We start from the raw sequence: 14,405 nt of genomic DNA, 5'->3' as shown, positions 1-14,405 counted from the left end.
AGCTAAACCATTGTGCCTATCTTGGGCTTCATGAAATCTGCAGTTCTCTCGCTTTCGCTCTTTCACTATCTCCTATTCCGCGTTTCCTTCGTCTCTCATTGTTCCGCGACAGAGCTTTGTGCTTTGTGCCTCTCGCAACTCTGGAACTATTTCCGTGGCTTTGAATAAGGAACTAATGAATACGAACTGTGGATGGTGGCAAGCTTATATATTCCCTTTATAGCTTTTATTATATATATATATATATATATATATATAGTGTATCACGTTTATTGTACATTTCTTTTGCATTCAGGCTACTTCATTTCTTTTCCCACACATGAATGTATAATTCCAATAACTGTTTCGAAAAACAGTGACCACAATGAATATATTTTTCAAAATATAAAAAGTTAACAAAGGCTACAACAAAGACGTTATAAACAGTTGATTATTTGCGATCAAGTACTATAGTTACAATTTTGTAACTGTAAAAATGTTTTTCTATCTGTTATTTCTATCAACTATCTTCGTTAATATGTTCCACCTGCGTCGTGCAGTTTTGGCGAAACGTTTTCAAGTGAGGCGTTTTCTGCCTCCATGGGAACCAATTACCCTTCCACCCTCTTACGAGAATGGCCGCCCCTCTGGGCGATGGTCGCCGGTATACGCGAAAGTCCAGTACGCGCGTGTGCATACGTTCGAGAAACGCTGTATGCACGAGTACACGCGTGACAACATAGCACTATATGTATATACATGTACATAATATATGTGTACACACACATACACACACACACACACAAATACGCACAATCACGTGTCCACACATACGTATATATTTCTACACCAAACGAACGTCTACACGCGTAGACTATATAATTATATATAATTTCATATATGTATACATATATGTATGTATGTGCATATAGATACATGTACATATATGCCTATATCCGACTCCTTGGCAATAGCGACTGGAGAGGACGAAGAAAGAAAGAAGGAGAAAGATGAAAAAGTTGAGTGAGAGAAGAAGAGAGAAGCAACAGTGATGGATCGTCCAATCAGTGCCGCGAGATGAAGCACGAGAGAAACGGAGCGAGCGAAGAGGCGAGACCAGAAGAGAATCTTCTCCACCTATGGCACGGTACGCGATGGACGATGGAAAAAGAGAGAGACGAAAAGCGACAGAGAGAGGGAGAGGTCATGGTCGGGTCGGTCTCTTGCTAATCGAAGAACACGAGGTGGCCCTGTGGCGGCTCCGTGCGAGAGAAACTCTACCTCGGGTATTCTCCTCCGCCATCACCTATCGTCCAGCCGGCTATTGTGTAACTTGCTCTCGACCAGCAATGAATTCTCTTCCGCGAGGCCTATAGTCGTGATGTGATCAAACTTCTCTGACATTATTCGATAAAATCCCAATTAGCTTGTATTTTGGAATCGCTTACAATACTCAAATATTCTCTCTCTTTCTACTCTACAATATTTTTATTCTTTAGTAATTTTGTTTACTTTCTAATCATTATCATCTCACATCATATCAATTACGATGTATTCTATATTATATTTAAAAGTAAAAATATATTACAAATTTTAAAATAATTTTATTCTAATCTTCCCAAAAGAAATTATGCTGTATTGTTAACGTTTTAGAATATTTAAACATCATGTTAAGTCAATTGTCCTATTGATGTACATTAATATAGTTGAAAATTTAGCAAATTTTGAAAATTCGGTTATTTAGCTGAATTGTCGATCATATAATTTTATAAACGCTTGTTTCTGGAATAACTGTGGTGTTCCAAGGAATAAGACAAACGGAACTGCGGTCGGAAAGGGTTGAGCCAAGGGTCGCGAACCGCGAGGTTGAACATTGCTCAAACTATCACGCACACAATACCGACAAGGAGGTTGTCAGAGATCTACGTTATACGGAGAAGCTTTGCGACAAACGATTGCAAACGCGAAAGATCACGGGAAAATCTCTGTAATGGTAAATTGTAACGATAATGATATAATCGAATATTAGTTAATAACAAATTTTCTTCTATTACCTTATCTTTTACATTGATTTAATCGAGGAAACCATATCTTTTTTAATTGCCACGTATATCACTTTTTACACTACAATATTTTTTTATCTTTCATTTCTTGTATCGAAATTGATAATATCTTTTTGAATAAATATTATAAAACTGTGAGGGCAAATAAACATTGCAAATGCAACAATGCTTTCATCGATTGTGTGAAAGCAAAAATTGTACATTATATATTGCTAATACAAAACAAATTCTTTTTATTAAAAGTGGATTTATATTATAGATAATGCAAAGAATTTCCAATCTGCAATTGTCTCTCGACTTTTGTATTTCTTTTAGATTTTGCTAATTATATTTTTAATAATTCAGAGTAAGAAGTATGTATCATATTAGTCAAAAAGTACAACATGTGACAAAATGTATAGCTTGAATGATATATCTGGATACGTCAATTCTTTCATCACCCTGCATAGACATCCGAAATGCACTGCGGGAGATTGAAAAATGATTTCCTAGCAACGACGTAGCACGAGCTACGCCACTGTGCGTAGAGTGGCGAAAGAGAGGAAGAGAGTAGAGAGAGGGTGGCTAACAATGGCCGCCAACCAAAACATCCGATAAATCTAACCGGCCCGGACCTCAAGCCCCGAGGGGTTTTAAACTCTCTCACCCCAAACGCCGACGCGGGCGCAACCCTTACATTACGTTACACACTCACGGAAAAGGGAGCCATGCCGTGTGCTATTGCAGGGCGATACGGAGGGAGGGGGAGGCGGCAAAGGGATGGTAGCGGGTGTGCACAGTACGGTGGTTCCATGCGATGGAGACGGGGAGAAGAGAGGGACGTGATGTGCGACCCATGAAAAACCAAACCGAGAGAATTCCACCCGTTCTCCTCCTCTTTCACCTCCGTTTCTCTAACATCCACCCCGTTCCTCCCGTCTCGGCTAACCTCCTTCTACCAGTAAACGTAACGAGATCTACCGCGCGCGGGCGGTCGTGTACCGGCTCTGACGAAATTTCGACGAATTTGTTTTGTTACCGCATCCTAATTCGTTTTGTCCCCTCCTCCCTCTTATTCAAAGCTGCGGTCGAAATTCCGGCTCAACAAACGCACGTTCTGAAATTACGATGGAAACGGTACCTAATTCAAAGGGACTTGAAGTAATTATCAAAAATAAGACTATTGTTCTAAAATAAGAAGCTTTTAATTTTCATTGATATTAACATAATCGAACATCATACTGTTAAGATCATACGTGAATATGATTTAATAATTCAATGGACAATGTTTTTATGACAAATTGAAAAGCTGAAAAATTTTTAAGGGTATTAAAGGGTATTAAAAGCTTGTAGTACTGTGATAGAAAGATGCTGCTATACAACAATAATTTCGTATAATTTTGCGCGTATGTAATTATATTTGCGCATGAATAATTAACATATCAATGATAGGAGAATTGAACATACTGTTGGAATTCTCCGCAAGTAGCGATATAAAAATAACAAATAAATGAAAGGTTACATTTTGTATTATTCATCTAAAACTTCTTTTAGATGCTTACTTTCAATTAGAATACATATTTGCTTATATTTCAATCTGGAAAATAATGTATCAAGTAAGAAAAAGAAGAATATCTTTGTTCTGAATATCTTTGGATACATAAGGAATATTTTGGTCATCGCGCACGACGTTGCACGTTAATAATTTTCACCAGTAGACCAAATTAAGACGGAGTCTCACGTCCTACCGGTAATTATCACAGTAACAGCACTGTTGCTAGTAACAGCACATCACTGAAGCCGCAGCACGGTCCCGTGGCATTAATTAGTACAATCTTCGTACGTGCTCCGTTGGCAACGTTGCCCTGGAGATATCGTGGCTTTATCTATTTGTCTGCTCTTCTCGCCTTCTCGTATCCACGGAGTATATTTCCTTCTCTATTTTGATTAATACAATTGCGCGAAAGCATATAAAAATATAAAAAAGACGAAATGAATTTTTGTTATTTATTTGCAGCACTAAAAATATTACTTGCCAAAGCTACGTTTTTGGCTGACAGGACAAACACGAAGTATTACAAAAAGATATAGCGCGTAGGTGTAATGACATCCAGCACCTGTCACTATCAGCGTGCCGTGCCAAAATTTCGCTCTGTTCTATATTTCTCGCGCATTCCGTAATCCTCGTGACAGTTTATCTTTCGCTGTCCATTTGCCCATAAATCCCACGAGCGTCTACTTATGTTTTCCCGCCGGTCCGTGAAAAAGGCGTCCGTGTATTAATGTGGACGCTTGGAACCGTGGATACAAATCGGCGATTTATCACGTAGATTGTTATCGAGCGTCGCGCGCCGCGCGCCGTGGAGTGTCGCAGATCCTTGCGGAACCGGTAGCTGCATGGTAGCGCACGTTCGATGAATCCCAATGCGTCGTTGCCTTCCTCGGCCCTAATGCTCCTTCTAGTGCTGTTTCTTCGGTTATGTGTCACGTCTCTCTCAGTACACGTAATTGATACAACCATATATCTATACGTGCGAAGGCGCACCTATGATTTCCTTCGCTAGTCGCGCTATTCTGCCTGATCGATCTGTATTCATAGGTCGTACGACATAAAATATACTCGGCATATTCATGAATCAGATAACTGTCACAGTTGCTCCACCGATGTCTCAATCAACCACATTCGTTCTTTCGCACTCGTGTGGATGCTGCAATCTACTTGCTCGTATTTATTCCTCCAGTCGTCCATTTCTTTTTCCTTTTATTTTCTTCGACCTATGTCGCTCTCTTTGCTGCCTGGCGCGCTTTATTTATCGTCACAATCCTGCGATACGCTCTAGCTTCTCACCCACAGAGTTTTGGCGACTCGGCCCACGCTTCATATTTTTTTCTCTTTGCATCTCGCGAAAGTCGACGACGAAAAAGAGAAATAAAATCCGTTGGTAAAGAGTCCGCGGTTCGCGGTTACGAGCATCGTGCGAAGAAAAATTTCGTTCTCGACCGATGAAGTTCTTTTTCCGTTGGTACCGTTCTTAACGTGTGTTTATACCTCGCTTCGTTAGATAAATCGGGAAAGTCTCGGCCGACGGTCGTTGACAAATGACGCGGAGCGACGGATCGCTTTTATATTGAACATTTTCGTCGCCTAAGATTCTTCGCTCGTCTCTGTACCTATAAGTAATCGAAAGAATTAGAGTCTGAGACCGCTGCTCTCGTTTCTCTTTGGGCGACATTCCTGAAACTCCGAACTCTATAATAACAATAATATCTGAAGTGAACGGAACGAAAGGCGATGCTTTTAGAGACGGAGAACCAAACGAAGGAGAGACCGACATTCCATCCGTTAATCCGCATAGCTCCAACATCTCTGTGGCCGCTTCTTCGTCCCTTCGTCTCATATTCCCGGTTCGTTGCGATAGGCAGATATTTTCGGTCTCTTCCCTCTTCGTTCCGCGATACGCCGACGTGTCGTGCGTCATTGGGATTACAGAGATTCGAGAGATTCTAAATTTTTTTTTATCTCATGTAAATTGATGGTTGTGTTACGTTATGACTCATACACTCGTGGATTTTCATTGGTGCACGATATAACATATTGCTATTATAAGAGTTACAATTTAGTAATAGTTTTAATGGATGCAAGGGCTTATCATAACTTTCTCCAGGACAAAGACTGATTTTGCCAGGAGATTAGGCAAGAGAGTGCAGCTGTTAATCGACGGAAAAGTATTAATATGATGCTTGTTGTAATTTGCTGTCCCATTTATCTTTTTTATAGATAGGATACATAATAATTAAAGTGTAGATACAGAGGATGAAAAATGTGTCAACTTTATTTTAAATTGCTTGTCAATGTGCACGCAGTTGAAAATGCGCAAAAGCGACTCTGCATTAAATTATGTGCGTCGCGCGGCTCATTTGTAAGATAAACTTCCACAAAGTGTGCTTCAACACCGACTAGCCTCATGTGATGCGACCATCTCCTTGCCGACGCCGCGCCGCTATCCTCTCTGAGAGAGTTCCCCATCGCGCCTCATCTCTCCCACAATCGCCGATTAATCTCCCGGTTAAGCAGATTCTCGGATTAAGTGGCGCTCCCGTATGCGTCACGCAGATGCGCGGATACGTGCGCTCCGTGAAATCGACCGCGACGATCCTCTCGCGTGCGCAACATGACGCGGCGAGGAACACCAGCGGGCCACATTTCATCGTCAAAAATAGTCTGGGAATCGTGGAAGAGAGAGACTTATGCTCCTCGCAGTTGTGTGGCGGAGTCTGCCGCGGGACTCGGAACAACTCGAGCCAGCGTGTTTTGGTGCAACGACCTTTCTCACGATTTGCAGAGGCATAAAATGAACCAGTATACCGCACTTTGTTGTTGAAAGGACGATAGAATGTAACGCTTTTGTCTATTACTGAGCGAGCTAATGATCGCTCCTACTTTCTGAGAGTGATGTTATCTCGTAGTCTACGAATTTTCACTTCAACATCGTAAAGCCTGAAGCTACAATTGCGATGCGTCGTCTTCGTGACCGCGAAACGCGATACTCGAAGAGGCGTATACGATGTCCCACCTTTTTCTCGTTTTCTTTTTTCCTCGCCCTTCGCTCGACGGTCGCATTTTTTACGCACGTGGCGTAGTCAACGCGACAACAAATAAATGTCTTAGTATCCGGTGTGCGTGGTTCTCTACCTACACCCTCATGCCGAAGGGTCACGCACTTTCGAGTTCTCGCATCTAAAGTCGTACGCCACGCGATGAGAAGTTTTGAAGCGGATCCGCGTAGTTGGAAGAAGCACTGAGAAAGGGTGTGAAAGGGTGAAAAGGAAAAGACGAGAATGAAAAGATAAGAAAGCAAGAGGGAAGGGAGAGTAGAGAGAGAAAGAGGGAGGAGAGGGGGACGGAGAGAAGAGAGAGAGAGAGACAGATAGAGAGAGAGAAAGAGATGAGTACGATACTCGTTTCGACGGGATGGGAATAAGGAGCAGTTTATTTTCGGCGGCCATATGTGCTGGTTATTTCGACAGTTTGCGCAGCCATCCTAAATAGAGGCTGCGAGCTCGTCTTCGAGGAAGATGTTCTCGGCTTGACGTTCTATTCCAATATGATTATCGACACTATTGATTTTTCTTGAGATTCTAAACATTTTGGAATTTAATGAATATGTAATTGTATTATACATATATAGTACATTTATAAATCATTATTATGAATTCATATAAGAAAATACAGATTATATACATATATAAGAGATCCTATAAATCTAGCGATGGCTATAAATTTGATCGTGTATATACTTTATCTCTTGTTTCGAATTAATATTTTTGTTAAAACGAGATCGAATTGATTGTCGCTGTTATCGCGATATATTATATTTCCAACGAAAAATTGTATTTTTAATTTTGAGAATGGCATGCGCGATAAAGATTGACTCTCTCGAAATAGATTATCGCCGGCGTGTGAGGTTTCACCCATTCTCCATTCGCTAAGTATAGCTGCGACAGGTCGAGAGAAAGAAACCGAGCACGCCGTTCCGAGCATTCGCGCATTGGTCGGAAACGCTATTGGATGGAGAGCTAGCGAACGAGCGAAAGAGAGGGCAAGTCGGGCACGGGGATGGCATAAACATATAATTGGCCGCACTTAAATCTCTATAACGTGGTAGTAAAAATGCGCGGTACGCCACGTAAATCAACACGCAGACGATATGGTTTCTACCCCCGTCGCCGCCGCCGTCGTCGTTGACGTCCGCCGCCGAGAGCGTCCTCGTAAATGTGTCGTACAAATACACGTGTGAATGAACGCATTCACGTGTATGCATTTATCAGCGAATTTCTGTGCCACTGTGTATACTTTGATTAAAGATTAAAGACATATTCACTTGTCAATATGCGATCGTTGCATGCTATGTGTAGGTGGCTCTTATTGATTTTTATTATAGAATGAACATAATGCACGTATGTACAGTAAAAGTAATCGTATATGAGTAACTATATATATATATTTTTAATGAACAATTATAGTCATGATTGAAAGTCATAATTTCCCATTGTAAAGAGCAAAAATAATTTTTATTAATTTCCGGAGATGTTACATGAAAGAAATGTATTTCAGTAAATAAGTAATAAAATGCATAAAGCATTAAAATGCTTAAAATCTTTATACTTAAAAATAAGGATGTTGCCAGATTCTATCTATATCAAGTTCATGGACATGCATACCAGAACGGAACTCAGCGTGGGTTGTCGATCACAATCCTGATCTCATGACGTGCGCTCGATTGCAACGACGAGAAACGACATTACATTATCGATGACAGTTTGTGGGCGGATGATCGCGCGTGAAATACCAGTGCAGCTGGATTACGTACATATGTACATCAATGTATCAGAGAGTATCTAAAGTCAAATAAGATTTTAACGACCTGTCATGGAAAATACGCGTTATACATTTTGATGAATTATTACAATTCTAACATAATATTTTTTCCAATACAGTTTTGCAGATATTTCTTATATGTTAGCGACAAATTTCAATATTTTCAAATGTTTTACATATACATAATATGAAATTTATTTCAATTATAGAATTTTTTGTAACTTTTGACTTGTTTGACTCTTTCAAAATATAAATCGGTCGATCGTTTTAAGATTATTTAAAATTCGTGTTTGAAATTACTGTGCGATTAAAAAAGATTTAGTCTAAATTGCCGAACTCAATGAATGGCATACTCTGACGAAGGAGACCATTTTCTTTTACCGGGACACCGATAGGTCATCACCGTACGGTGCCACACGGCACAGCGCTGTACGACCGGTACGCTACATTAACCCGATTCAGGGAGTAAATTAACTGCAATCAGAAGGACGTTCCCGTTAGCCATTCCGTTATTTCGCTAGCCACCCGCCGGTTCTATGAGCTCGCGGGCCGCCCTATTCGACTTTGTGGACACCCCATTAACGGGCTTCCGAGTCGAAGAGGGGATGAACGTCTAACGTCGTTTTTGTCGTACGCGCAAAACGATCGCCACCAATGGATCTTATGCTCCGAAAATAAATTTGGTTAATGAGAAAAAAATGGCCATCAGAATCACTGATTTTCATAAAATTTATCAAATGGATTTATAATATCGATGTAGCTCAACATCTTAACGTCGTTAAATTATAATTATTTTTAGTTATTTTTAAATTTTGTATTAGGATGCGTTTATCGATAATTACAAAATTACAGTTACAAATTTTGTATACAGCATTAAAATTTTATTTATAGTTGCCGATTTCCCTGGAAAATTGCATTTAATAGAATTTGTCGGTTCATCGAAACGAATCGCGTCATGACATGATAAATATCCATTACGTCGAATCGAGGCGTTGCTTCTCTTTCTTTTCTTTCCCTCGGAGAGTTTCAAGAAAGCTACACACGCGAAAATCGTCGTATGTGGCACCAATTTTCATCGATCTCCCGTCGTTCCGGTCCGTCCGCTCTTTCGACGGACAAATTTTTCGTTTTGCCTGCCCGCTGTTATCCTCCCCTTGTCCGATCACGGTCCGCTCGACGAATTCAAAGTTAATCTCGGGCACGAGACCGTTCTTTGGCGAGCGAGAGGGGTGAGTTGGCAGCGCCCCCCGGGCGACCTGTCATCGTGAACCCCCTGGGAGCGCCAGGCTCACCCTGATCTCTCTGTTACGATAGAACCTTGGGAATCGGGGCCTTGGGCATTACGATAAGGTTCGGTCATTTATAATCCGCTGGCGTAAGTAGCCTTCTCTCTACTCTCCTTTCTGGCTGATTGCGAGGAAAAAGAATAAAGGAAAACCTCGAACTTCCGGTGCTCAGGCTCATCTGGGAGATTGATTCGCCGGAACATCACAAAAATTCCGATAAAATTGCATTTTATTTCCCAAAATCACCTCAAAACTTATGTAATAGGACAATAATGGTTACTCTAATCGTATTATCACAACTGCTGTTTTCAATAACAGTGCATTTTGTGAGATGAAAATTTGCGACTATGATATCCAATTTTTTGGGATGTGTGTGTATGTGTATGTATATATATATATATATATATATATATACATATATATATACACACATGTATGTCAAAGTATATTAAAAATTATAACACATCTTACAATTTTATGCGATGTACAATAACGAATAACTCGAATTATGTTTGATAATATGAAAATATGACATTGGGACTTCCAGAAAGCACAATCAAAAGCGTCTTAATATCTCTCATTACTGTCCCGGTTTTCGAATCCCTAGCGACTGTGCAATTAAAAAGCTAAGATTGATAAATGACGGAGAATTAATGCACGCGGATGGAGAAGAGGCAGGGATACGTGGTTGAACTGAGTACGAAGCGTGTGTACGGGGTTCTCCGGGTCGAAGGGGGCCGGGTGATTGCGGGTGGCTTAATGGTGTTTGTATGCATGGGAACCAGCCCTAGGGTCGAGGTAGTTATCGCCCACCAGGGTATGGACCGAAAATCGGAGCACAATTTAAATGCGTCGGAAATTCTGCTTCGACGTGCGAGGTATCTCGCGATTTAATCGTGAACTAAAATTGATTCTTTTAGTTTATCACATTTTAAATAATCAGACAAATTGATCTAATATATATTTTGTTTACAATATGAAACCTTCGCTACATATGTAGGTAAAATGATTTTAGAAATACGTAAGAATACATTTGTCCCTCGTCAACAAATAAATATGTAATAAAGGATCGGAATTTTTCAAATTTGCATCAACTATACCGAGGCGGCACGTGATGACCTTGGCTCTCTTCTTACTGTTGCAGGTGACGCGAGTAACGCGAGTATCGGTAGCGGCGAGGGTACGGGCGAGGAAGATGACGATTCGTCAGGAAAGAAAAACCAAAAGAAACGGGGTATCTTTCCTAAGGTTGCGACGAACATCCTCAGGGCGTGGCTCTTTCAACATCTCACGGTAAGTGGCTTCTTCTTCATATAGCATGTTGACGATATTCTCTCTGTTTTCGAAAGATATTAAGCGATATTATGCATTGTCGCTATCGTAGAAACGAAGTGTCCGCTTTTATTTGCAAACATCTTTTTCGCACATATATATGTATTATTTAAATAAGAGGAAAAATCATCGTTTGCTTGTAGTTACTAAAACTCTCGCGACTTTGAAATCGCTTTAGTCCGTTTCAATGCAAATACCAAACGATGCATTAATGCATCTAAAAATTGCTTTTATTATCGATGACGACATGTAAGTCTTGTATAGTTTTCCGTCAATAATAATTAGTGTAGAAATTTTATTTTACTCTTAATATTGAAATAAGCGTTGCTTATTTTTTTGACACATTTATATCTTTACGAATCATATATTGATTTTAATCGAATTTCTTCAGTATAAAATTTTTAGGAAATTTTTTTGTCTTGGCACTTAATATTATTGTTAAAATTTGTGGGTAATTAACAAAAAAAGTATATTTTGTCGAACGAAAAAGGACAAATAAAAAAACAGAAGAAAGAGAAACAACGTTCCTAATCTCGTAATGCCGAGATAAGGAACGATCCGTAGCATGATGGTAGTGGTGGCTTTCGATTCTAGTGGGGCCCGAGTATCTAATGATTCACGGGTAATCTGAGCCGCAAAAAGCGCAACGCGATTAAGGGGGAGAACGCCAGCCGAACCTCGGCATCGGCTGCAACCGCCGCAATTGCGTAACGTTGCACGGCTATTCCAAGAGCAATACATTGTTCCTCACTGCACAAGTTTCTCTCTCTCTCTCTCTCTCTCGTATTCCGGACACCCCATAGATTTCGGGTGTGATCAGGTTACCTTGCGAGAGCGGTAATCATATTGCAGCTCGGTTAATGCCATTACCGCACTGGGGGAGGTTGGCAGCTACCCTCGAAATCACCCTGCAGCCACCTACCGTCCTCCCCCCGGTCCTCACTCCCCGTTTCCCCGTACTGTATCGCGGCTTCAGCAACCCCTAACAACGTGTATTGGATATGACGTCGGGGATAGTGGGTTCATGGTTTAATGCATATATGCTGTTTGTAGGATGACGATATCGCACTCGCTCGTAGAAAGACGAACCCGCGGTCGACGCTCCTCTTGCTTCTTGGTTAATCGCGTCGTCGAGAGAGCTCTCGCGAATGTTAACGACCTCATACACAGTACCCAAGTTAAAAGGATTTTAATGTAAACCGACGATGCATTGGGACTCGACGTGCCATCCCTCGACGACCGAGTTTCGATGTCTGTCGATTCGTTCAAAGTTTGTTTCGATGTATGTTGGAAGCACAGAAAATTTTAGTCGACGTACACGCTAATTCCTGACGTGTTTTACATTCTAAATACTCATACATGTCTATTAATACGACTATTTTTTTATTTTAATGTTACTTTGATGTAATGTGCTCTAAATTATTTATGCAAAAGTATAATTTTAGACGGTAGTCATAAAATTTTAATTATATACTTAAATATAATTTACGAAATGAAATATAACAAAATACGAATTTGTATTTTTCCTTCGCCCGTACATTTATTGGATTCTCATAAAAAGATAAAAATACGTTTATTATAAATGATGAAGAAACACCGTATCTAAGACATATGAAATTCGTCTGCGAGCGATTATACGGTGCCATCCGCCAGAAATTACGGAAGTTTTTCGCGATAGTCTCGGGAAGCGCCGCATTCGTCTCGGCGTTATTACGAGCGATTAAGCGACTATATTGCATCTCGGAATTCATTCGGGAGGGGAGTTGCACTGGATACATATTACATCTTAAAAGAGTAACTGGCACGAACACGAACTCGTGTATTTACTCGAGTGCCAGGTCTTTAAGCGCTCCTTCCGACATTTCATCTTTTTTCCTTGGACGAATTATAGTCTTGCGATTTCCCTGTTTAATGTTCTAATTTCCTGTGTTTTTTTTCGCATCAACGATGCGCATATCTTTACAATTTCAAGAGATGATGACCCATCATAATTTTAGCGCAAATTTAAGTAAATTAAATTTCTTAATTTTTAAAAATTTATACATGTATAAATTTATATATGTATACATATACATATATGTATTCGAATACATATATGTATATCATGCGATATCAACTATAGTAAATCAACAATTTGATAACCGGAAAATTATGACACGCTACGAAGTTCCTCAACGATGTTTGCGAGTTGAAGCAACTCGAAGGCATGTGCCATAAATTCATTGTGTCCAACGCGAATATGCTGATCGTCGCTCATTCCGTTTTCATCGTATAGAAACATCGCCGTCGGGAATTCTAGGTCGTGTTCAGCCATCGGCTGCCATCGTTTAGCCTAGCTGGTTAAACATTCGGAATCGCGACATCTCGCGCCAAGGAATTTGTTGGGGCGCGCCAATGGTCTATCCCGTTTCGTAGCAGCTAGTCCGCATTGACACGGTAGACGGGAAGCAGCCGAGCGCACCGCGGCACGGTTGAATAGACATAGTTTATGTATACACATAGTTTAGATAGATGGAGAGGGACCGACAGAGGGAAATAAGTAGCGTTTAATGGAAAAGCGAATACCGAATAGAATGGCGAGCATTTCGTTAAAACGTAATAAGTGTATATAACAGATAAGTATATAAAGGCAAAAAAAAGGATGAAGAAAGATAAATATCGGAATAAAATTGCGAGGAAGATTGGGTATAGAAGAAGCTGTAAGAAATCATAATAATGATTTGCAATACATATAATTTCCTAATACTAGGAATACAAAAAGATATGAATGTTGCAAGCAAAGAAGAATAGAATGTAGATAGCGATCTCTCGTCTATTCAATGCATTCTGTATTGTGAATTAAAGATTTGAGAGAAACGAATAAGAAACAAGAGTGTGATTATGTATATAAATGCAATCAACATTTAATATTTTGTAAGGTATAGTTTTTTAATTAAAAAATTACAAAGTTGACTGAACACGATTATTTTCGATTTGGATTATCTGCAATCGAAAAAACTGTTAATATTATTACTTCTTTATTTTTTATTATAATATATTGATACGTGTAATGCATTAGCAATTATTAATCGACTATTAACCAACTCACGTTGGAAAAAGTAGATGTGATTTCTTGAGAAAGTTAAATACGAATTCACATTCTCTAAATAAATTTATTTTGATTTATAATATTATACAGATTAATTTAAAAAATAATTGATATAAAAAAATTGGATCTTTATACCGACATTGTCACGGTATACTTTTGATAAAAAAGACAGACAGAGAGAGGGAGAGAGAGAGAGAGAGAGAGAGAGAGAGAGAGAGAGAGAGAGAGAGAGAGAGAGAGAGAGAGAGAGAGAGAGAGAGTAGAGTAGTAGTAGTAGTAGTAGTAGTAGTAGTAAGTAA

General features: G+C 39.8%; 1 protein-coding gene across 1 annotated transcript in view; it reads left to right on the top strand.

The window, feature by feature from the left end:
- Positions 1-14,405, top strand: part of LOC105450941 (homeobox protein homothorax) — a 364,527-nt gene that overhangs the window by 204,914 nt on the left and 145,208 nt on the right. Inside the window, exon 10 of the mRNA XM_011691070.1 lies at positions 10,831-10,979. Within this exon, the coding sequence (XP_011689372.1) occupies positions 10,831-10,979 (149 nt within the window). The remainder of the gene's footprint in view (positions 1-10,830; positions 10,980-14,405) is intronic.

The sequence above is a fragment of the Wasmannia auropunctata genome, unplaced genomic scaffold (assembly GCF_000956235.1).
Source record: "Wasmannia auropunctata unplaced genomic scaffold, wasmannia.A_1.0 LD336053.1, whole genome shotgun sequence".
Lineage (NCBI taxonomy): Eukaryota > Metazoa > Arthropoda > Insecta > Hymenoptera > Formicidae > Wasmannia > Wasmannia auropunctata.
This window is presented reverse-complemented; position numbering and strand designations above follow the sequence as displayed.